Source organism: Sceloporus occidentalis, unplaced genomic scaffold (genome assembly GCF_023333645.1).
Source record: "Sceloporus occidentalis isolate IW3139 unplaced genomic scaffold, rSceOcc1.0.p SCAF_1, whole genome shotgun sequence".
NCBI lineage: Eukaryota > Metazoa > Chordata > Lepidosauria > Squamata > Phrynosomatidae > Sceloporus > Sceloporus occidentalis.
This window is the reverse complement of record NW_028316981.1, coordinates 175,702,807-175,727,744: the sequence shown is the minus strand read 5'-3', so window position 1 is coordinate 175,727,744 and position 24,938 is coordinate 175,702,807. Positions and strand designations below refer to the sequence as shown.

At 42.9% G+C, this 24,938-nt stretch overlaps 1 protein-coding gene across 3 annotated transcripts in view; it reads right to left on the bottom strand.

Annotated features, from left to right (window-relative positions):
• The window catches only part of OLFM2 (olfactomedin 2), a 279,696-nt gene that overhangs the window by 10,884 nt on the left and 243,874 nt on the right, over positions 1–24,938 (bottom strand). For all 3 annotated transcript variants that reach the window (XM_089509333.1, XM_089509314.1, XM_089509324.1), the window contains exons 4-5: positions 20,572–20,791; positions 8,391–8,497 (exon numbers count right to left, since the gene is read on the bottom strand). In XM_089509333.1, the coding sequence (XP_089365459.1) occupies positions 8,391–8,497; positions 20,572–20,791 (327 nt within the window). The remainder of the gene's footprint in view (positions 1–8,390; positions 8,498–20,571; positions 20,792–24,938) is intronic.

The following is a 24,938-nucleotide window of genomic DNA, read 5'->3' as shown; positions in this document are numbered from 1 at the left end:
CTTTTTAGCTGCCGCATCACACTGTTCACTCATGTTCAACTTGTGGTCTACTTGGACTCCTAAATCCCTTTCACACGTAGTTTCATTCAGCCAGGTGTCACCCATCCTATATCTGTGCATTTTATTTTTCCGCCCTAAGTGCAATACCTTACATTTCTCTGTGTTGAATTTCATTTTGTTAGCTTTGGCCCAGCTTTCTAGTCTATTCAGGTAATTTTGAATCTTGATCCTGTCCTCTGGGGTATTAGCTATTCCCCCTAATTTGGTGTCATCTGCAAATTTGATAAGTATGCTCCCAATTCTGTCATCCAGGTCATTGATAAAGATGTTGAATAGCACTGGGCCCAGGACAGAGCCCTGTGGGACCCCACTGGTCACTTCTCTCCAGGATGAAAAGGAGCCATTGTTGAGCACCCTTTGGATTCGGCCGGTCAACCAATTACAGATCCATTTAACAGTTCCTTTGTCTAGCCCACATTTTACAAGCTTGTTTGCAAGAATGTCATGGGAAACCTTGTCAAAGGCCTTACTGAAATCAAGATATACTATATCCACAGCATTCCCTTCATCTACCAAGCTGGTAATTTTGTCAAAGAAAGAGATTAGATTTGTCTGGCATGACTTGTTTCTCTGAAACCCATGTTGACTTTTTGTGATTATGGCATTGCCTTCTAGATGTTCACAAACTCTCTGTTTAATGATCTGCTCCAGAATCTTTCCTAGAACTGATGTCAGACTAACTGGACGATAATTGTTGGGATCCTCTTTTTTCCCCTTTTTGAAGATGGGGACAACGTTTGCCCTCCTCCAGTCTGCTGGGATCTCTCCTGTTCTCCAGGAGTTTTCAAATATGATTGCCAATGGCTCCAATATTACTTTTGCCAGTTCTTTTAATACCCTTGGATGGAGTTCATCTGGTCCCGGAGACTTAAATTCATTTAGATTAACAAGGTGTTCCTCTACTATCTCTTTACTTATTCTGTGCTGAAATTCCCCTATTCTGTCCTCTGCTCCATTATCCTCAGGTTGAGCACCCTTTGCCTTTTCTGAGAAGACTGAGGCAAAGAAGGTGTTGAGTAATTCTGCCTTTTCTCTATCTCCTGTTAGCATTTTGCCATCTTCTCCACGCAGTGGCCCTACCGTTTCCTTCTTCTTCCTCTTGCTGCGGACATATCCAAAAAAGCCCCTTTTATTGTTCTTAACCTCTCTAGCAAGCCTGAGTTCATTCTGCGCTTTAGCTTTTCTGACTTTACCCCTACACATGCCTGCTATTTCTTTGAATTCCTTTTTCGTGATTTCCCCCTTTTTCCATTTCTTATACATGTTCCGTTTCAAACTTAGCTCGGTTGAAAGTTCCTTAGTCATCCATCCTGGTTTCTTGAGACACCTCCCGTTTTTCTTTCTCACTGGAACTGTTTGAAATTGTGCCTTCAGTATCTCCCTTTTGAGAAAGTCCCATCCGTCCTGAACTCCTTTATCTTTTAGTATTTCTGACCATGGAATCGCCCTCAATACTTCTCTAAGTTTACTGAAATCCGCTCTCCTAAAGTCTAGGATGCGTGTCTGACTCTGCCTGGCTTCTCCTCTCCATTGTATAACAAACTCCAGGAGAACATGGTCGCTTCCACCTAAGGATCCCACCACTTGCACCCCATTAACCAAGTCATCCTTGTTGGTTAGGATCAGATCTAAAATAGCTGACCCCCTTGTTGCCTCTTCCACCTTTTGGGCCATGAAATTGTCTTCCAGGCAAGTGAGGAATTTGCTAGACCTTGAGGATTTTGCTGAGTTTGACTTCCAGCAAATATCAGGATAGTTGAAGTCGCCCATCACTACTACATCTCTCTTTTCTGACTGTGTGGTCATCTGTTCTAGAAAGATATCATCCAATTCCTCAGTCTGACTTGGGGGTCTGTAGTAGACTCCCACCGTAACACCCTTGTTGTTTCCCTCCCCTTTGATTCTTATCCAGATGCTCTCCACCTGGCTTCCATGATTGATGTCCAGGATCTCTTCACTGGTGTAAATATCTCTGACATATAGTGCTATTCCTCCTCCTTTCCTGTTTGGCCTATTTCTCTTAATAAGGTTATACCCCTCTATTTCCACATTCCAATCATGAGACTCATCCCACCAGGTTTCAGTGATGCCTATTATATCATATTTGCTTTGTTGTACTAGGAGTTCGAGTTCATCTTGCTTATTTCCCATGCTCTGTGCATTAGTGTAGAGACATCGCAGACCATGGTTCCCTTTTACTTGCTGCCTGTGCAAGTTTTTTTGCCTCCCACTGCTGGGTCCTTGCACTGTTTGCCTTGTTTCCTCTATGTCAGTTTGACTATTTTCGCCATTCCTTTCGCCTTCCTTAATATTGTCTCCCTTCCCCTCGGAACTCAGTTTAAAGCTCTCCTGATCAAGTTCTTGAGACTGTTGGCAAAAACATTTCTTCCAACTGGCGTGAGATGCAACCCGTCTGTTGCAAGAAGTCCCTCCTCATGGAACCGCAGCCCATGATCGAAGAATCCAAATCCTTCTCGGCGGCACCATCTGCGAAGCCAGTTGTTCACATCTGCTATTTTCCTCTCCCTTCCTGGACCATGCCCTTCAACTGGCAGAAGAGACGAGATGACAACCTGTACATCCATTCCTTTCAGCTTCCTACCAAGCGCCTCGTAATCCCTTTTGATGTTCTGAAGGCTGTGTCTTGCAGTATCATTAGTTCCCACATGGACCAAAAGGAAGGGGTATTGGTCAGTAGGCTTCACCAGTCTTGTCAGCCTCTCTGTCACATCACGGATCTTTGCACCTGGAAGACAACACACCTCTCGAGACATCTTGTCAGGCCTACAAATCACTGCTTCTGTACCCCTCAGCAAGGAGTCCCCCACTACGACCACACGCCTCCTCCGAGGCTTAGCAGCGACTGTTCCCTCGGGTGGGACTCTCAGGCTCCCCTGCTCTGTCCCAGAAGTCTGTCCATGCTGCTCTTCTTCATCCTCCTTGATAAGGGAAAGAGCTTCAAATCGATTCTCTAGCTGCAAGCTCCCCGAACAATTCCTTCTTGGCTTACTTCTCTTTGTGACATTCCTCCAGCTGTCTGCCTCCTCTGTTTGGCAAGTGACCTCTTCCACCCTAGCATCTTCCTCTGCGTGGTATTCATCCAAGATGGTTAGTTCTATTGAGTCCAGGAAATCCTCTTGTTCCCTAATATGCTGAAGTGTAGCTACTCTGGACTCCAGCTGCTGCACTTTCTCCTCCAAGAGTGCTACCAACTTGCACTTGGTGCATGTGAAGTTCTCCACTTCTGTAGGCAAGAAGAGAAACATCCCACAAGAGTTGCAGGTGACTGCGGCAGATCCCTCGTTGTCCATACTGCAAAGTCTTTAGTAATAAATATAACAGTCAATCTACTGGGAATACTTCTTTAAAGGTAAGTACTGGCTGCTATCTTACACTTAAAGGGAAGGTTCTGTTTCAATATCTGATTCTAACCTGATGCCACTTGAGCAGAGTTGTTGAGTTTAAGAAAATGAAAATTCTGGACTGTTCTGCAAGGCTCTGGAAGGTGGTATATAAAGCTAGTCTGCTAGCTCTGCCCCCTTGTGACTCACAGATGTGACTCACAGAAGCTCCTCCCCTTCAGCAACGAGCACACGGTCTCAAGCACACGGTCTCAAAATGGCTGCCAAGCAGCTCCTCTCCTTCTCCTCTCTCTGGCCGGACTGTTCTGGAAGGCTCTGGATGTTGGTATATAAAGCTAGTCTGCTAGCTCCGCCCCCTTGTGACTCACAGATGTGACTCACAGAAGCTCCGCCCCTTCAGCAACGAGCACACGGTCTCAAGCACACGGTCTCAAAATGGCTGCCAAGCAGCTCCTCTCCTTCTCCTCTCTCTGGCCGGACTGGAAATCCATGCCAAAGTAGAAAGATACTCAGAACAAGCCCACTCATTTATTTGGATATCTTGAACCTAAACTACAGATCATACACCACAAATCAAGAGCTGACACGGAACAACAACTCTGATGAAGAAGACTCATGCTACCAGCTTCTTTCTTTCTATGAAAGCTCATGCTTCTATGAATGTTCATGCTACCAGCTTCTTTCTTTCAGTTAGTCTCAAAAATGCTACAAGATCTCTTTGCGTGCAGAAGAAGAGACAGATGTTCTACTGCCCCAGGTAAATTCTAACACCTTCGCACTTCTATTCAAGTAATTCCCAACCCCATGGGATCTTTTTGACAGAAGCTCCCAACATTGTCAGCACACTCCAGTTCCTTTATAGTAGGTCCTTGTTGTTAACTGCCTTCACATCATTTCCAATGCATAGGGACCCTAAGATGAGCTTATCACAGGGTTTTCTTGGCAAGATTTGCTCAAAGGGAGTTTGCCACTGCCTTTCTCTGAAGCGGAGAGAGTGTGACTTGCCCAAGATCAGTCAGTGGGATTTGATGTCTGAGCAGGGATTCAAACCCTGGTCTCTAGAGTCATACTCCAATGCTCAAACCACTGTATGACACTGACTCTTACAGTAGAGTCTACACCATGGTTAACAGTCCTAACACACTGCCTCATTCTCATTTGGGGATTATTTTCCATTTCCCACATAGGAAACATCCCTGACATTACCCACAATCGGGCAGGGCCTTTGCTCAGCAAAAAAGGCCAAATTCGGGAAGTAACATGTTACAAATAATGATACTGGCCAGTATTCTGAATCCTTAACTTAGTTAATTATACTTAACTAAAGGTTGAAACAGACTGGCCCAAAGGGACGGTGTGACATTGCTCCTGAAAGAGCTGGGTGAGCACCACAGCAACCGAACACCCTGGTCTCACTCCAGCTTTATTCTGGAGCAAAAAGAGGCAGCAAAATGCTGCTCCTTTTTGCACTGGAAAAGGGGTGGCTTTTCTGCCATGGTGGCACCTTTTCCATTGTAGCAGCTCCTTTTCAGTGCTCCTGCAGTGTATGGCATATGAATGCCATGCTGCCGGACTGCTGCAATGCTGTCCACTGTCTGGTCAAGTGGGCGGCATGATGGAGTGGTATCGGGGTGTGCGTTATCCATACATCATGCCCCCACGCTGCCAGGAAGCTGGCATCATGTGTCGGTCTGTACTGGCTCTAAGTAACCTCTCCTGGCCTGACTCCATTGCAAACCTGATGAAAACATCATTCACCCATGTTCCAGCTGCCAGCAGAATGAACCTCCTCTTCTTTCAGCTGATGCCCAATGTAATGACTGGGCCTCCTGTCATTGGAAAACTTCTGCCAGGTAATAAGAGTAAGCTGGGCACATGCAAATAAGTAATGACATCACAGCTGACGGAAGGCTCACTTGGCCAATCAGTGAGCAGGAGCGAGAGTTTCTTCCGGAAGCTTCTAAGAGAAAAAGCCTCTGAGACCAGGTGACAGTTGGAGAGAGGCAGAGAGAGAGTTTTCAGCAGTTAGTGGTTTCCACAGTAAGAATTCGAGGTGGGAATGTCTCCCTCAAGTTAGTCTCACAGGTTAGGAAAATTGTAGTGTTGTGCCAACAGCAAGAAAGCATAATTCAGGCAGATAGTTCATGCTAACCTGTCACTATATTCCAAAGCCATCAAGGCTGGCATATTACTTCAATATATCAGTTAGGTGAGAATGTGTCAGATTAGAACGTTTAGGCCTTATTTACTATTTTTCTGGTTGCTTGCATGAAACAAATACTTTTAGAATTAACATATTGTACCTGCAAGGCCCTTAAGACCTTGCATGATTTATATATTTTTGTTCTGTTTTGTTTAATTATAATAAATACTTCCTTAAAAGTATCCACTACTTTGACACTCTCTTACGTGTGTCCCAGCTCAGTTGATGCTTGGATAGATTATCAAAGAGAACTAGAAGTCCTTAACAAGTCCTATTGTATGTTAAGGGTAATTAATTATAAAACTTGTTGTTATTGCACACAGATGAGGCTGGGTGAATGCCACCCATCTACAGCCCAGACCCCAGCTGCACTTACCCAGGAACTTTTCAAAAACTGGAGCTTGCATTTTTGTGAAAAGCTCTTGGAATAAGCACTGCTGCAGTCTGGGATGCAGACGAGCTGCATTTGCCCTACCTGGCTGCATGCGATAACACCTGGTTTTGACTTTTGAATCCCATGTTTACAGGTGCAATAATCTCCTCTCTCTCTCTCTCTCTTTTCTCTCTCACTCTCTACTCTTTTTTATTTCTCTTTCTTCCTGAATTGATTATTGAGAGAGAGCTTCCCCCTTCTATTTCTCTGTCACTTTCATCCCTCCCCCCACTCTCAAAATCTCTCCCCTTCTACCTCTGGGCTCCTTGTATGGAATAAAGCTTCAGCTTCACAGCATTTCTTATTCATAAAATTATTAATCATCAAAAGGGCTCCTGAACCATAAGGGCTGAAAAACAATACCTCTCCCTCCAAGGCTTAACCACCTTATAGGGCAGCATATTTCCAACCCATTAACACTGGGCACTTTCAAAACTTCTAAATTTCTTGTGCAGCATCAATTAAGCTAAACTGCAAAACCAACATAAATGAAAATGAAAAAAAAGGGCTGGCTAAGGAATCATGTCCTCTTTCTTGGAAGGCACACACACACACACATGCACATTTCTGTCACACTCCAGCATGAATAAAAAGAAGAGCAATGTGGTTAGGGGCAGGATCTATATTCCTAGGATTACTCTTAAATCCTCCTTTATGAAAAGGAGGAGGATTAAAGCACTTTCTTATTTTAGTATTTTATTATTGGTATATTTTCATAACCAGGGTTAGGCACTTGTGGGATTTTCTGCCTCAGGTGCCAAAATAAATTGGGCACATTTGTTACTATGTGCTTTGCATTGGAATTATGAGTACGTATATTGTTGTATACTGTATGAGTCTACAGTATGCGTCTACAATACTCACGCAGTACTGTATGAGTATAAGGATCTCTGTTGCTTCTTTGCCATTTTATCTCAGGTAGAAAAACCTTTTGGTCCATCCTTGAAGGGAAGTCACTGCATTCAAAATGGAGCCAATGGGATCCCCCTACATTGGAACCATGTATCTGCATTCATCCAAGAAAGGGAACAATGGCATGCCAGATTGCTGCCCAGTCTACTACTGGATGTGCAGCCTTCAGCTGTTTTGGACCTGAACTTCTAAAAACCTCAGCCAGCATGTACAGCGGAAAGGGACTGTGGGTACTGTACCCAAAACATCTGAAGGCCAAAGGTTTTTTGACTAGAATCTGGTGGAAGCCCCTCTATTTCTGTGCCCCCTCCCTATCTGATCTGATCCAATGTTGGCCCTAGTGCTGGCTTGTGATAATGCCTACCTGCCACTGAGATCAGCAGACTAAAGTAATAAGGGAGAAAGCCTTGTGCCACATGAGCCCAGGTTCATGCTTTTCTCTCTGGGCTGGCCCAAGACATTTTGCCAAAGAACAAGTTGGTCCCCTCTCCCAGTTCCAAGCAGTGAATCTGGCTAGAACAACAGTGGAATTTTTACCACTGTCAACAGTACAGCATTATTCTCCTTAGCTTGGACAGGAGTGGTTCAGTAACAGTACAAGCCACCCAACATCTTTCACCTGAGGCACTACTTCCACTCTGTGTAACTGCAAGGCCAGCACAATCCCCCTTGAATATTCTGGGAGCTGTAACTCTAAAAGATAATTTCTCCCATTCTCTTAATATACATAATGTTGGACTAGAGATAGGAAGGTTCCCCTCCCTTTCTCCTTCCTTTTCTGTGGATTCTAGTCTCTGCTTCCCCACTTACCTCCTTTTGGTACTTTCTAAATGGCATATTATTCCTATGTGTTGATGTTCTCTCCCCTCCCCCCCCCCCCCAAAAAAAAATTAAGATAGATGTCTTAATGCTACGTGGGTGGTATTGGCTCAGACTTATTTTTCTCTGCTGATGAGTAGAGTTTTGTGCTTATTAAGTCAGGTTTCACTCATTACATCAAATAACTTGGGAAATTTATTCTATTTGAATTGGATTTAAAAGAGCATCACTTTCTGGGATGAAGGATGTTGACTTTCAGCTGGTGGCAAGTGATTAACAGGCAGCTCCACAGTTTACTAACTCAATTCTGAGTCTACCAAGGACTTGGAAGAAGTCATTTTTTTGGATTACAGCTTCCAGAATCTGCAAATTGTAATCCATAAAGGTATTTCCCCCCATATTCTGATTCTATGCAATGTAATATGAAAAGACCGTAGTGGAGATGCTGGTCTAAATCCAATTGCTAGTCTCAACCAGAGTAGACCCACTGAATAAATAGGAACTTGGTAAGTCAACATTCATATAAGTTCCATGGATTCAATGGGTTTAATGTAGCTGGGAATAGCAACTGGATTTCAGCTGCTGAATCTCAGGTACTTACTCTGCTGTCAGAACTTGGGACCATGGTGTCCGTCATCCAAGAGCCAAATCTGGATCCTGAGGCCCGGATGGTGATGGGATTGCTGACTCCTGTGAGCTTTCCACATCCTGAAATACAAAAACAAACACACACACAGAGAGAGATGTCTCATTTAGGAGATAAAGAGGGAGGCAAAGGAAGAGCTGGGGGTGGATATCACCAGTTTAAAGGAAACAGTGAGTCTTGTAGGTAAAGTTTTGTGTTTAGACCCAAGTTCAAATCTCTGTTTGGTCATGGGCTCCCTCAGCATTTGTAGAGATGTCAGCCTCTTGCCACTGGTCCCCCATTAAAAGAATGGCAGGGAACTTTATCCTATTGTGTTATAAAATGAGAAAAGCTCAGACTGCATGATCAGCAATATTATCTTGTTCCGAATTATACTGCTTCATCCTGCAGGTATGGAACTGTTACATGGCTGAATCTTTTCTCCTAATCTGCCTACTACTGACTTCACACTGCACAGTTATAGTGTTATGACCCCACTTTAACTGTCATAGGAACATCCTGTGAAATCCTGGGGCTAGTAGTTTGGTTTGAAGCACCAGAGGAGCTCCCTGGCTGGGAATTATAAAGGCCTTTCCTTCAAGTTAGGATTCCATAGGGTGGCACCATGGGAGCTAAAATGGAATTACAGTGCTACAACTGTGCAATTTCCAAGGGTCCCAGATCAGAAGAAAGCAGACCCAGGGACCTTACTGAACTGCTCTCCTTAAGAACTCTTCTCCAGTTAAGGGATTCAGTCTTTCTGCTGAAGGTATCATCCCAGCAATGCTTTGGAAGCCAACAATTTCAATAGAATGCCTTCTCAGTGGCAGAAAAGAGAAGCAAATGACAACCACAAGGAGCAAAGCTCTGAATTCACTCCCCATGTTGATCAAAACTCCCCATCCCAAACTTCCCTGCAGATAGAACTGGCATGTCTGATAAGGTAGTCTAACTTCACTTTTCCTGGCATGTTTGTTGTTCTTTACAAAACTGATAATTCAAACAACTGAATATTGCACCTGCCATTCAAAGCACTACATTCTAGCAATAAATATTTACCTAACTCACACTACCTTGATGCAAAGCTTGCTACAATAAACATACATGAAAATTCTTTGGGACTCAAAAGGTCTCATATTTTAGATAGTGGTTGGATTAGATGATGTTTGATAATGCTCTACTCTGTTTTAGTTATGATTATTTGTGATGGGTTCCAAAAGCTAAACAGTTGTGTGTGTGTGTGTGTGTGTGTGTGAGAGAGAGAGAGAGAGAGAGAGAGAGAGAGAGAGAGAGAGAGAGAATTCTTAACCAAAATTACTTTGCTTGCAAAATTCAAATATATATTGTCTCTTAATTAGATCTGCATTCTCTATTATGAATGTTTTTAGAGTTAAGGTGTTTTTTTTTTAAAATAACCCAGACATTAATCCCCACCGTATCCTTGCATTCATCAAAAACAATTGGCTAGACAGTGAATAAGGTGTATATTTCTAGATTCAAGAAGCCATGTTCAGAAAGTCAACTTTGAAAATTTCCAGTGTTCCCAAAAGTTGTATTTCAGATTTGTACAGAATTTTGTTTCACCTTTGGAGGACCAGTCCAAAACAGCCAGGCAACATCCCTTATAATTTTTTCTGTACCCTAATTCCTGGATTTCTTTTGGTAAGGGCAGGCAGGATCCTATGTTGCAAAGTCGTTTTTTCTGGGAGGCCCAGTGAAAGTTAATTCACACAATCCATCCAAGATAGGGTATACAATCATTCTGTGTAGATTTTGACTTTAAGGGAACATATGATCATTGTTGTCATATATTCCAGTATCCCTTTTTGGGCCAGCTTCTGGAGCATGATGTGGCTTCCTAACTCCAAGAGTTTCTGGATGATATGAATTGTCTAGATTAATTTCAATCTTACTTCTACTGTTCTGGGACAAAGTCAGCTTTACTTGACTTGGTGAATGACCTACACAGGGAACTGGACTGAGGAAATATGTCCCTGTTGGTTCTGCTGGACCTTAGTGGCTTTTGATATCATCAATCATGGTATCAATCTGGGCTACCTCTCTAGGATGGATCTTGAAGGCACTGTTTTATGGTGGATCCATTCCTTCCTCCAGAAGGTGGTCCTGGGGGTAATGTTCCTGTTTGGCACCCTAGCCATTGGTCCTAAGACTCTTGTCTCCCATACTGTTTAATATATCCATGAAACAACTGGGAGTCTGGTGTTTGGGGTTCAGTTTTACCAGTGTGCAGATGATGTTCAACTCTATCTCTTCTTTGCATTTAACTCCAAGGAAGCTGTCTTGGTGCTAAACCAGTGTCTTTTGTCAGTAATGGACTGGTTGAGGGAAATAAATGGAAGCTTTATCCAGACAAGACACAGGTTCTCAGGTCAGTTGGAAGACTAATCAGGAAATAGGGATTCAATCTGTGCTGGGCAGGGTTACACTTTCCCTGAAATCTCAGTTTCATAGCTTGGGTGTACTCTGGGATTCATGCCTGAACCTGGATGCCCAAGTTTTGGCAGTGGCCAGGATTGAGCTTGTACAATGAAAACTAGTGCACCAGCTGTGTCCATTTTTTGAGTAGCCAGATCTGACCATGGTAACACATGCTCCGACATCCCAGTTGGATTACTGGAATACACTCTATGTGGATCTGCCAACACTTCAGAAAATGCAGCAGATTGAAAATGCTACAGCTAGACTGCTGATTGGGGCTGTTTTTAAGGAGCATACAACTCCCTTGCTGAAAGATCTTCACTGGCTACTGGTCCATTTCCAGGCACAATTCAAAGAAGATCTTGTTGGCTGACTAGTGATGTGTAACCAGGTGTACTGTTTTAATATTAAGTGTTTTAACTGATAATGTAAAGAAGTGTTTTAACTGAATGTACTATTTATTACTTTTTAAAAACTTTTTACTTCATACTGTTTTAACTGCTTTGTTTTAATTTATGTTGTAAGCTAATTTGAATCCCATTTGGGAGAAAAGCAGGATATTAAACAAACAAACAAACAAACAAAATACTCAAATCCCGAATAACCCTACACTTGCCATGCCAGTTCTCTGCCATCCATTTTCATCAACTTAGCAATAATGTAGTTAAACGCAGGATGAATTACAAGCTGATGGAGTGATGAGTCATCTGAATTGACCCTCTTCTAAGTGCACCCTATTGATACTCTGACATCCCTGCATTTTTATTTTTGTACTGCACAGCCGTGAGGCCCACACGATGCCTGGATTATTATTCGCAAGGTGTCAGCAGTGCAGCAAACCAAGCTGAGCTCATGAGCCCAGGAGAGCTCACAGCAGCTGCTGCTTGGAAAATAAAAATAAAAATAAAAGTTTTGGCAGCTAGCAGAGGAAAGATTTTGCTTCTTGGATTCAAATTGGGTTGCATTTAGATTTTTTTTCAAAACAGAATGGGCTGTGTCCTTCATAAATTCTCTGTCAAGCCATACCTATGTTACATCCATCCATATAAGACATGACTTCTAAAAGTGTCTCCATCATAGATCTGGTTCTAACACACAACACCACCATGTGGTAAAGCCCTTTTGGGAATATAGCACTTTAAAGAGCAGTTGGAGGGAAACATCTCTGAATGCTCATCCATGGAGTAAAGAATTTTATGTAGGTCTCTGTTTGGCATACCAACTTTTTATGGAGTTTATACATAAGCAGAGAAACATTCAGATTCTTCACTTTCACTCCTGTGTGACTGAGGCCAACATGGGCTTTCTCATTTGACAGATTGCTACAGGATCCAGTAGGTCCTCTAAGGAGACATAAATGAATGTCCTGCATACAGAGTTGGAAAATCCCCCTATTAATCCCCCTGCTAAAGCAAGCAACTCAGCTACAGAGAGGTGGCAATTTCAGAGGTTCACTAGAAGGATCACAGACTCACAAAGTTACTTGGAAGAAACCCCAAGAGCCATCCAGTCCAACTCCTGCCATGCAGGAAGATACAATTAAATCACTCCTAACAGTTGGTGATCCAGCCTCTGTTTGAAAACCTCCAAAGAAGGAGGATCCACTACACTCTAGTAAATGGACAGAAACCTACCTTTTCACACTACAAGTCCTAGAATCTTTCAGCCACCAACAAGTAGGCTGAAAAAGTAAGTTTTCCAAGCTCTATTAGGGAGCCTACACTGACTTTCAAAAAAGTTTTATTTCCACTTTTTTGTATGATCAATACGCATCCTTTGTTTAGGTGCTCTCAGCTGATGCCATGACATTTCTTTTTTCTTTTTTAAAAAAGCCAAATTTTGACCACAAGAAGGAAGCGTGCAAAATTCTATAAAGTCATTGATGGTTAGTGGCCTTTGTGTCAATAGCACAGCGAATCCTCTGAGGGTTTTAATCTGAATTTTAAAGAAGTTTCCATGCTATGGAATACTAGTCCCTAAATAAATTCAGCACCTTGGATAACACCTTCAAATCTAAACTAATTTACTGTTCTTCAGTGGAGTAAGGTCACTGTTCTATCACCACTGTTGTAATAAGACACAATGGCTGTTTGGCTAGTTTTTTTAAATATGTGGAATAGAAGGGAGGATGCCATCTCAGTGGGTTGATCTAGACCAGCGTTCCTAAACCTTTGGTCCTCTATTTGTTTTACACTTCAGATCCTGGGAGCCCGGCCACCTTGGTCAACAGTCAGGAATTATGGGAACTGAAGTCCAAATCAGCTGGAGGACCAAAGGTTGGGAACCAGTGGTCTAGATCACTCCACTGACATGAGAGCCACAGCCTCCCTGCCCAAAGGTTACAGGGGACTGGTGAAGCCTTAAGTCTTTGAGTTTTCCATCTTCACACATCACAGCAACCAGAAGTTTAGGGAGAGTACAGAGTTAGAAGAAATCTTAGGTCCTCTAGATTTTGTTGGTCTCCAGCTACCATAATCCTTGACTACTAGCCGTGGTACCTGGGACAGACAAGATATGGAATCCAGCAGCAGTTTGGGTGTGACACCATGGGTTCCCCATCCTTGTTCTGTATGATTCCCAAAGCTGTGTCATTTCACTGTCTGAGACAAAGGACCATATAACATCCTCTTTCCTACTCCATGTATAAAAAAACCCTAGCCAGACTGGCCATTGTGTCTTATTACAACAGTAATAACAGGACAGCGACCTTACTGCACAGAAGAACAGTAGATTAATTCAGAGGGTGGAGGGCACAGCAGACAGCACCAGCCACTCTTCCTTATCACAACTGGTTATTTGCCATACCTCGGTATCTGCCATCTGATGAAGCCACCTTGCTCAGCTTAAAAACCAGACTGCTGCATATTCTCCAGTATTTTATAGATAGAAACCATGTGGGCAAGCAACATTAGAGTGTGGTCAAGATGGCAAAAATCATTAATGAGGAGGGAGGAGAAAATGCTAAGAGAGCCTGCCACATTTACCTTTTGCCTGAGTATATAGGGGAAAGAAAGATTCTGCCGCTTTCTCTCACCCCTGATGAATTATTTGAATGCAAACTACTTTTGCACTTTAAACTTATTTTGCAACATTTGAATTTAATTGATGACAAAGGAGGAAAGTGAGAAGAAGAGATAGAAACTAGAAGATGTTAAAAGCAGCTGTAAAAGTGGGATAACAGATGTTTAACTGAGACTGTCCCTGGAGAGTATGCTGGTGCTGTGCGTTTCTTTTATCCCTCCATCCTAGTCATATTATGGTCCTGCTGCACCCCCACCCAGAACAAAACTTATGCTGAGGAGAAGGCTTCCAGGGAATGAATACAGAAATGGTCTCAGTCTAAGATCAGCTCCCTGACAGGGTTGGCCCTATCATCATAAAGAGTGAAGAAGCTGACTCAGGCAGCAGCTCTTTGGTAACAGGAAAGTCCAGCACATGGTTAGGTATTCAATTATTACAACTGCATTTTTATTGCAAGGGAGGTAGGAAGGTACTGATATGATTTTTGGTCTCAAGTGGTAAATTAGCTTCATTGTTCACAAGTGCTATGTATGACCATGATGTAAGTAGGAGAGGCCTTTTGCTACTCTGCCTCTGGTAGCAGAACATCTTGGGATGACCCTGCTTTGTGTTTGCACTTGGTAAACAAGCATGCCCATCAAATGTGCAAATTTTAAGGTGAACAACTGATCTGATGTTAGAAATCAGAGACGAAAGTCATGTTAGTCTGGAATATCAGTAGGCAAAGGCATCTTGTAGACATTGTAACATAAGCTTTTATAGACTTGATCGACTTCCCCAGATGTATGGATCTTCATGCATTTTCATGCATCTGGGGAAGTAGACCGAGTCTCCAAAAGCGTATGCTACAATGTCTTTTGCTCAGTTAATCTCAAAAGTGCTACAAGATCCCTTTGCATACTGATATGATGTTATGTGTCTTCCAAGTCAATCCACACTTATGACAGCCTTATCATAGGCTTTTCTTGGCAAGATTTATTCAGAGGAGTTAGCTTTTCTCTGAAATACAGTCTACAGCACCTGGTATTCCCTGATGGTTTCTCTTCCAAGTAGTAACCAGGTTAACTTTGCTGAGCTTCCAAGATTACACAGGACCTGGTGCCTTCAAGATATTTAGAAAATGTGGATCATGCTATTAGCTGAGGTGGTAATGGGAAAAAAGCAACAAGCAAGTGAAAAGGAAAATAAAAGATGCATGGATGTAACTATAAAGGGCATAACGAAAGAATGCATCCCTTTGCTCAGGGGCAGTTAATGGCTCTCTTATCAGTGGGGCAGTGAATCCAGTCCAGTTTTTAATCTTAATCTTTAAGGAGCTGTCGAAGGTGCTAAATCTTATTTGCCAGATAGGTAAAGTACCTTGGATAGCAACTCTAAACTTTATAATAAAACCCCAAGTGCATTCACCACTCCACTAACATGGACTTCACCACTGCCTTTGCAAGAACAGGTGTAGAGAGAGAGATATATTTCTGTGAGTTCTTAGTTGCCTGAGAAACAAGCAGTTGGGGAGAGGATAGTGCAACAGGAGCAATGATGCTCACCCATATGTGCCTTGACTGAAACACAGCAAATGACTTGAGCCACACCACTGGTCCATTTAGTTTGTTGGGGCCTACACTAGCCTTCCCCACTCTGTTACCATTCAGATGGGTCAGATTATAACCATGTCATTCCTGCCATGACATCTGTAACATACCATGCTGGAAATGACTGGCATTATGGGTCATCAAGTTCTCAGGCAGGAGTCTTTTCCAGGTGTACCTGGAGATGTCACAAACAAAACCTTTGGCTTGTACAGCTTCTTCTTTGGCAGTGAACCTAATAAACTAATCTAGTGTCTGTCAGCCACCAAGAGAACCTATAGTATCTTCAGAGTCATGGGCAGCCTTGTGTAGAGATGTCACAGATTCAGACTACAAATCCAGCCCGGGTTTGAAAAATGTGTGTGTGTTTAAAATATTCAACAAAGCAAGAAAAAACTGAACCTTAAAAAAACTGACACTGGTACTTCTGGAGGATTCTAGGAAAATTTCCCCTTTTGGGGCCATAAAAAGGATGGTGTGGGGAGTCTGCAGAGTCATGAAAATGATCATAGGGAGACACATGCAACACTTCTTCTAGATTAAAGGCATTTGCCATTTTGATGAGAAACAGCCCCAGCCTGGAGGATGTAGATCAGTGCATCTCCAACTACTGGATGTGGGAGACTGGCATTTTGCTCCCAATGTACCAGGACATGATACCATAACTGTGCCCATTGGGTATAATTGTTTCATTCTTTCTTGGCAAGTCATCAGGGACCAGCAGCCAATGGTTCAAGGACTGGCACTTGCCCATTGACTACCACTTAGAGTACCTGACTTAATGAACTCTGCTTGTGTGTATGCTGTCAAAGCAACCATGAAACATATGACAAGCTTATGACTGGGGGCAGGGTTTTGCTTTTGGTGGCTGCCACTTTGGGCTTCAGGCCAGTTGTTTTCATGGGCTCTGGAGGGATGGAATTGGTGTTCCTCTGATATTTTGCCCCAGAGCTAAGGCAGAATAAGAAATGTATCTACTGAAATTGCTCAGAAAAGATTGCCCAGTAGTAGATAAGGCTGACAAAAGTTGAAGAGAGGAAAGGGGGAGGAGGTACAGAGACTGGTAGGAAAACTAGGCTGACACATGCTGTGTGCTGCTCAGTTTTTGGTTTTTGTTTTTGTTTTTGTTTTTTTGTAATAAACACATTCACTATCTCCTGTTATCACTGGGGTGCACTCTTGTTCTCTCTTTGTGGTGCACTCTGTTATTAGCTTAGATTGCAGGCTGAAATTCTATGAAATTTAGGTTTGGCAAAAATTGCACAGGCCGAGGCATCTATTTTCAACCCAGGATTGTTTTCTTACTCTTCCTTTTCTTCTTTTCTTTTTTAAATTCACTAGCGTTACCCACTTCTGAGCATATAGCAGGGCACTGTTTCATTTAATCTTTTAAAGTGGCCTGGAAATTGACACCTGCAAAAATACTGATAGTAACTGAGCAGGGGTTGCTTGCCTCAACTCTGCTGCAGGCAATGTACGGGAGATTGTCTGCATATACAGTTTGAAGTAGGACTGCCTTCAGTACTATTAATCTACAAATTGGGGAGTCATCTTTCAAACAATGGGAAGTTGGTTGTTACAACTGATTTGAATTTCTCTTTTAAAGAGCAACTGCTTCCCCAGATTTCACAACTGTAGTTCAAAGCTCTCTCCTGCATTTGGCACCACTTGAAATGGATCTTAAACAGAATTCTAAACACTGGCCAATATCTGGAACCATTAATGTGAACTGACCCTTATTCTCAATTCTAGGGAGATAATAGGCATCTCTTCTCAGAATCGGATCTTTCTAATACACTGACAAAATGGTGGGATCCAGTGCTGAACTTCAGTGTGTGGATTTCCCAGTTGCAAAACCAGAAGGAAAACCAGAAGGAAAAACTCTGTGCTATGTGGGTATGTGTGTGGCTGTATGAAGTGCTTATAACACTCAGGTCAGAATCCTATATGACACAATGTAATTTAGTGCTTCCACGCAGGGAACTTTGCTACAGCTGGCCATTCACCATTTCTGGATTTACTGTTTAACTGTTGAAACTCCCTCCCTTGTGGCCATTCAGAGGAGGGGGGTTGGAGAGGCATTTGCTATGCCACTGCAGCCAGACATGAAATGATTACACAGTCGGCCTTTTTTATACACGGATTCAAGCATCCACGATTTGAAAATGTTCAAAAAAGTATAAATTTTAAATATTAAACCTTGATTTTCCATTTTTTATAAGGGACACCATTTTGTTATGTCATTATATTTAATAATCTTCTATCGCCCTCGTCTAAAAAATTTTCTGTGTTTCCTCCTGCTTCTTTGGATGAACTCGCTACACTTCTGAACTCTTCCAAACCTGCAGCTTGTTCTCTTGATCCAATTCCTACTCATCTTCTAATTTCTATAGCTCCCTCTTTTCTGTCCTCGCTTCTCCATATCTTCAATCTCTCTCTCTCTACAGGCTCCTTCCATTCAGACTTCAAACATGCTCTCATCTCCCCAATTCTGAAAAAACCTTCTCTTGACCCCTCCTCTTTGTCTAGCTATTGTCCGATTTCTTTTCTTCCCTTTCTTTCTAAGGTTTTGGAACGGGTTCTTTATTCTCGCTGTCTTGAGTTTCTTGAAGCCAACTCCATTCTTGAACCCTTTCAGTCTGGTTTCTGCCCAAGGCATTCTACAGAGACAGCTCTCATCAAGATCTCGAATGACCTTTTACAGGCCAAAGCTAATGGACTTTACTCTGTTCTCATCCTTCTTGATTTGTCTGCAACCTTTGACACCATTGATCACTGTCTTCCAGTGGATATATTTTCTGACCTTGGGTTCTCAGACTCTGTTCTTGACTGGTTTAGATCTTATTTGTCTGGCAGATCTTTTGCAGTGGTCACAGGCAGTCAGACTTCATCCTCTGTTTCCTTATCTGTTGGAGTTCTCCAGGGCTCTGTTCTGGGTCCCCTTCTGTTTTCTCTCTACACACTGTCCTTAGGTAAACTCATTAGCTCTTTTGGTTTTTTGTATCATCTGTACGCCAATGACACTCAGCTGTATCTTTCCACCCCTGACCTTTCTCCAAGGCTTGAACAGCAAGTTTTGTCTTGTCCCACAGCTGTCTCGCAGTGGATGCGCCATCGGCGTTTGAAGCTCAACATGTCCAAGACAGAGCTTCTTGTCTTTCCTTCTAAGTCCACCCTTCAACATTCCTTTTCTGTCTCTGTGGACAACATTTCTATTCCACCAGTCCAGCAAGCCCGCAGTCTTGGTTTTATCTTTGATTCTTCTCTGTCATTTATCTCTCAGATCCAGACCAGAGCCAAGGCTTACAGATTCTTTTTATACAATATTGCCAAAATCCGACCATATCTCTCCGCCTCTACTGCCAAGATCCTGGTCCATGCCCTAGTGGTCTCACGACTTGATTACTGTAACGTCCTCCTGGCTGGGCTTCCTCTTTCTCACCTCCGCCCTTTAATTTCTGTCCAGCATTCAGCTGCACGCATTATCACATCTGCCCACCGCTCTGACCACATCTCTCCTGTGTTGGCATCCCTTCACTGGCTCCCCCTCCCTTTCCGCATTCAGTATAAGCTCCTGCTATCGACGTTTAAAGCCCTCCATGGGTTGGCCCCTCCTTACTTATCAGACCTTCTTTCTCCTCACCTTCCCAACTCGGGGCCCCCCGTTCTGGTAGTCAAGGTCTGCTGTCTCAGCCCAGGATTTCCTCTGCCCCATCTCGGATTCGCCCCTTTTCACTTGCTGCCCCTCACTCCTGGAAACTTCTTCCCCTGCAAGCAAAAGCCATCACTTCTTTAACCAGCTTCAAAATGGAGTTGAAGACCATCCTGTTCAGAGCATTCCCAGACATTGCGTGATTATCATTTGCTATTTGATGTTCTTTTGTTGCCTGTTTTATTGAACCATTTCCTGTATTGCTTTGTATTTTATATGTATTATCCTATTATTTCTTAGATTGTACGCCATAGGCAGGCTTACTCTTATATATTTATTGTTTTATGTACAGCACTGTGCAAATCTACAGCACTAAATAAATAAATAAATAAATAAATAAATAAATAAAGGGACTTGAGCATCCACTGATTTTGTTATTCATGGGGAATCTTGCAACCAAACCCCAGCGTATAACAAGGGTCCACTGTATCATCCACTGAAGTTTGCCAGGATCCTCCAGAAGTCTCAATGGATGATGTAATCATTTTGCACCAGGTTATGGGGATATAGCCAGGTGATTTTCTGATCTCCCCTGCTCTTCACCAGCCACTGAATAGCCATGGATGGGGCTGCCATAGCTCTTCAGTAAAGTCAGGGGAGGTGCTGCATTATGTATAGAAATGAAGGAAATTATGACCTTGACAATGACAAAAGAATGACGTATGCAGACTTAAATTGGCCCTATGCCTGCATATACCACTAACAGGAAGCCAGCCTCACTCAGCTCCTTGTCTCATCCAATGTTTCTGATCTCATTGCTAAGTCCATTGGTAGGCCTGCTTGGAAATGAATCATGACTAACATGATGAGCAAGAAACATTTTGCCCCTCACATAAGTTGGATTTTACTCAGGCAAGGCTAAACATCCCTCACTCTGCTTTTCCCAGAACCATTGATACCTTGGCAAAGTTGGGGAGAGGTGTGAGTGCATATGTGTTTGTGTGCGCGTGTGTGTTTGTCAGTGGGGGTGGGATTTAAATTTAAAGGGTTTTCAGATGAGGTGGGCTTACTTTAAAGATGAGATGGCTGAGAATTTGGGCCAATTTTGTTTTAGCTCTACAACACCAATTCCCACCCCTACCAGTGCTGCTTCAGATAGTACTCGGCTGCCTACAGAAAGCTTTGAGCATTCTCTTTATTATCTTGGTTACAGTGCCTCATGGGAGTGATGTTACTTCATGATATTTTGCTATTTTCCAAAATGATATTTTGTTTTTTATGGGGGTGGCTGCCCCATTGGGCAAGATAAAGTAGTCAGTGTGATCTTGAAGAACTATCCAACTGTGGAAAGGAGGATTTCTCTCAGAACCAGGGCCCCATGAAGTCAACAGGAAGCTTGAACACAGATATGCTATAATAATATAGAAGAAAGGAGAAAAGGAGCCATTGGATTTCCCACCTAGCTTCTGCATACAAGCATGGAGGCGGGCCTCTAGGATCAGCACACGCTGCTGGAGTTCCTCATAGTCATAGGCACCCATTTCTTCCTGGATCTGCAGCAGACTCCCAGAAAGATTCCTCACTTCCTCTTTGAGCTGCACGATGGTGCGGGTGTCTGACTTATACTGGTCCAGCACAGGGATAAGCGGCATCAACTCTGTCATTTTGTCCTTCAGTTCCTGCCAGTGGGAAAAGAAGAAATCCATGAAGGGACAAGAAAAGAACACTTCCACCCTTGCCATCTCATCCACAAGGATTCTGCTATCACAATATCTATCTATCTATCTATCTATCTATCTATCTATCTATCTATTATTGGAGTCAGGGAGGCAATGCTGATGGGCATTCGCAGGCTGACTTGGATCACAAAGTTAATATGCCCCATATCTCCTCAGGAAAGGGGAAATGCTGCCGCATCTCCTCAACATGTAGTAAAGACATTGCTGTCAAGGTTATATCAGCCAGACAGCTCGTGCCCTCTCCTGGAATATAATTGTTGTTGTTGCTGCTGCTGCTGCTGCTATTGTTCTTACTACTACTACTGTAGGCAACAATTCTATATTCTATGTTGTGTAACTTTATGCATACTTTAGCTACTTAGCAGACATGCTACAGAACCCTTCCAGTGAAGATGCAAATCAAGACACTAGCGAGAGTATTCCAATGAGTATGGGGTTTTGCCAATGTACTCTGACATGCCCGGCCTAGCTGGTATCCTGATGTATACTGGGCTTCACCACTGCACATTGGCAGTCTCTAACTATTATCTGGCTGGATATTGGCACCCATTATACATTGGTTGTGATGCACATGAGTCCCCATTCCACACTGATCCCAATAGTCCTGATGTGCAATGGTCACTGTGCTTCAGTCTCAATGCACAATAATTTCAATGAGCAACAATCATTTTTTTAGCTCTCTTATGTAGTAACATCATGACAGCTCCTTGCTGAATACAGAACTGATAAATTCTATTTCCTACAGATGTAAGTCCACTTACAAAGATGTAAATCCAATACAGGTGCCCCACATATTGTGTGAATTCATATAATAGGGATTCACTTTTACACTTTGGAAAAAATATGTTCTCTCTAGGCATTTTCTACACCCTCCAGCATGGTTCTATGGTATGCTCTCACTGGATGTTGACCATAGAGTCATGCTAGAGGATCCAGAGATTTCTCTAGACGTATGTTGGTCCTCCAGAGCAACTTTTCCCTGCACATGTAGATACATTTTAAAAAGAGAAAAACAGTTAAAATTGTACAATTTAAAACAATTCAGTGCCTTCTTACAGCCCTTTCCTTAAAAGCCTTTAGTTCTAAAAGCCTGTCTGAATAAAAGTATTTGCCTGTGTACTGAAGGGTAACAAAGAATGGGCCATTACAGCCTCCCTAAGGAGAGAATTCCAAAGTGTAGCAGCAGCCACCAAGAAGTTCCTCAAGAAGGTTAGAATTTAGTTAACTAAGGATGGGGAACTTCTTTTAGCTTAGGGGCAAATTTTAATTTCAGAGATGTTCTCAGGGGGCGCATTGCAGCAGTGGGTGAGCCCAAATGTAAAGGGCTGGGGCAAACATTACTATCATGTTGTACTTTAAAGCTCTTGCTCACAGTAACTGAGCTTTAGGGTTGAGTTTTAACTTTTTAGAAATGGGAGGGAGAAATTATACAAAAGCTAGGAAACCACAAATTGATATTGTCATAGGGAATGAGTTGTGATCATCTAGGAAAGGCCAGAGAGCTGGAAGGGAGCTTATTGGATTATGGAAAGGCCAAGTTTCCACCCCATCCTATTCTCTTCCTTTGTAGAATTAACTGAGTGCAAACTACTTTTGCTTTTTAAACTCAGCTTGTAGCAAGTGAAGTAAGCTGAGGACAAAAGGAGAAAGCAGGCGGAGGAGAGAGAAACTGGGGCATTTGAAAAGCAGTTGAAAAATGGGACAAGACAAGATTAATTGGCACTGTTCTTGCCAAATCACAACAATTGAAGGGCATGCTATTTGCCTTTTTCAGCTTCAGTCTGTTTACAAGAGGAGATCCCCACTGCTCCTTTGAAGGCTGAGACATTGGCATGAAATCCAGTACGCCTTTTCAAAAAGCAATTCTATGGTTGAACAAAGCCCAGCTTGACTCCCACAGCCTTTTCTAAAGGATGCAGAAAACTGGTAAAAAGACAAAGAAATAAAAAGGCCAGCATAATGTCATATCTGACTTGACAATTGAGATACTGAAACAAGAGCTACTGGTGTCTGCAAGTAGAATTCTTGGAATGGAGAAACTACCTTGAGCAAGCAGATATTACAATGAAACTTAGGATGCATCTTTACAACACCAGGGTCCATATAAAGATGCAAAATCAAATGTATTTATTTCTATAAAAAGTATGCCCTCCCACTGCTATAGTCAAGGTTGCAGTGCTAATTAAAAAGGAAAGCACTAATAAACATTAACATAAATAATCAAACTAAAACAAACACAAAAGGGGCAACACAGCTGAAGGAAAATATTAGTCAATAATGCAGAGATAGCTGAATATCATGAAAAATTTAAACGATGAAGAATTCCATATAGCAGAAATCAAAACATTTGCTAGAACAAGGAAGTTTTCAACAGTTTCCAAAGGCAGCCCAATGTAGATTGCATTACAGTAGTCCAAATTGGATGTAACCAAGGCATGTGTCACCATAGGCATACCTGGCATTACCCCAAAATGGGTGCAGCAAGTGCACAAGTTTTATCTGTGCAAATGCACTCCTGGGCACTGTTGAGACCTGGGCATCTAGGCTCAGAGTGGAATCCAGGAACACACCCACACTGTGAACCTGAGATTTCAGGGGGAGTGTAACCCCATCCAGCACAGGCAAGGCTCCTATTCCCTGATGTGTCATAACTTCACAGGAGCACCTTTATCTTGTCTGGATTAATTTTCAATTTGTTTGCCCTCATCCAGTTCATTACTGACAGCAGATATTGGTTCAGTACAGAGACAGCTTCTTCGGAGTCAGATGGGAAGGAAAGATCGAGTTGGGTGTCATCCACATACTGGTGACACTTCAACCCAAAACTCTGGATGACTTCTCCCAGCAGTTTCATATATATGTTAAATAGCATGGGGGACAGAACAGAACCCTGAAGAATCCCACAGGCCACTGGCCAGGAGGTTGAACAGGAATCCCTCAACTCCACCTTCTGAGTTCACCCCTCCCTTGAAGAAAGACTGGAACCACTGCATAACAGTTCCTCCAAGTCCCATCTCAGAGAGGTGGCCCAGGAGAATACCATGGTAAATAGTACTGAAAGCTGCTGAGAGATCCAACAGGACCAACAGGGACACATTCCCCCCTATCCAGCTCTCTGTGTAGGTCATCCACCAAGGTGACCAAAGCTGTCTCCATCCCATAGCCAAGTCTGAAGCCAGATTGAAATTGATCAAGATAATCGGTTTCAGCCAGAAACCCTTAGAGTTGGGAGGCTACCATTCAATCCAGAACCTTGCCTAAGAATGGAATCATGGAACCATAGAACCATAGGGTTGGAAGAGACTGCAAGAGCCATCCAGTCCAACCCCCTGCCATGCAGGAATTCTCAATCAAAGCATCCCCAACAGATGGCCATCCAGCCTCTGCTTAAAGACCTCTAAAGAAGGAGACTCCACCACACTCCAAGGAAGGAGTGTGTTCCACTGTCAAACAGCCCTTACTGTCAGGAAGTTCCTCCTAATGTTGAGGTGGAATCTCTTTTCCTGTATCTTGCATCCATTGCTTCAGGTCCTAGTCTCTGGGGCAGCAGAAAACAAGTCAGCTCCCTCTTCAGTATGACATCCCTTCAAGTATTTGAACAAGGCTATCATACCACCTCTTGACCTTCTCTTCTCTAGGCTAAACATTCCCAGCTTCTTAAGTCATTCCTCATAGGACATGGTTTCCAGACCTTTCACCATTTTAGTTCCCCTCCTTTGACTGGCCAATATTTATCCAAAATGGTGGGATCCAGAGAGGTCTTCTTCAGTAATGGCCTTTATATCCACAAATCTTTTTTACCCCCAACCCTTTATCCTCTCTATCCCCATGTTATTCTCCATCATTCCTGTTTTATTCTCTCTGGCACCACTAATTTCCAGCCTTGCCACTTTTCTTAACCATCCAGACCCCACCCCAAGAAAACAAGCACACACACCCCCTTTGCTGCTGTTTTGTTGTGCACCCTGTCAGCCAGCGGAAAGAGGAAAGGCCACCAGAAAGGCTGCCCATTGCTTTAATGCTGAGTGGCTGTGACTGTTTTGCTATTAAAGCAGGAGCTTTGACCTTTTTTTTATTTCAAAACATT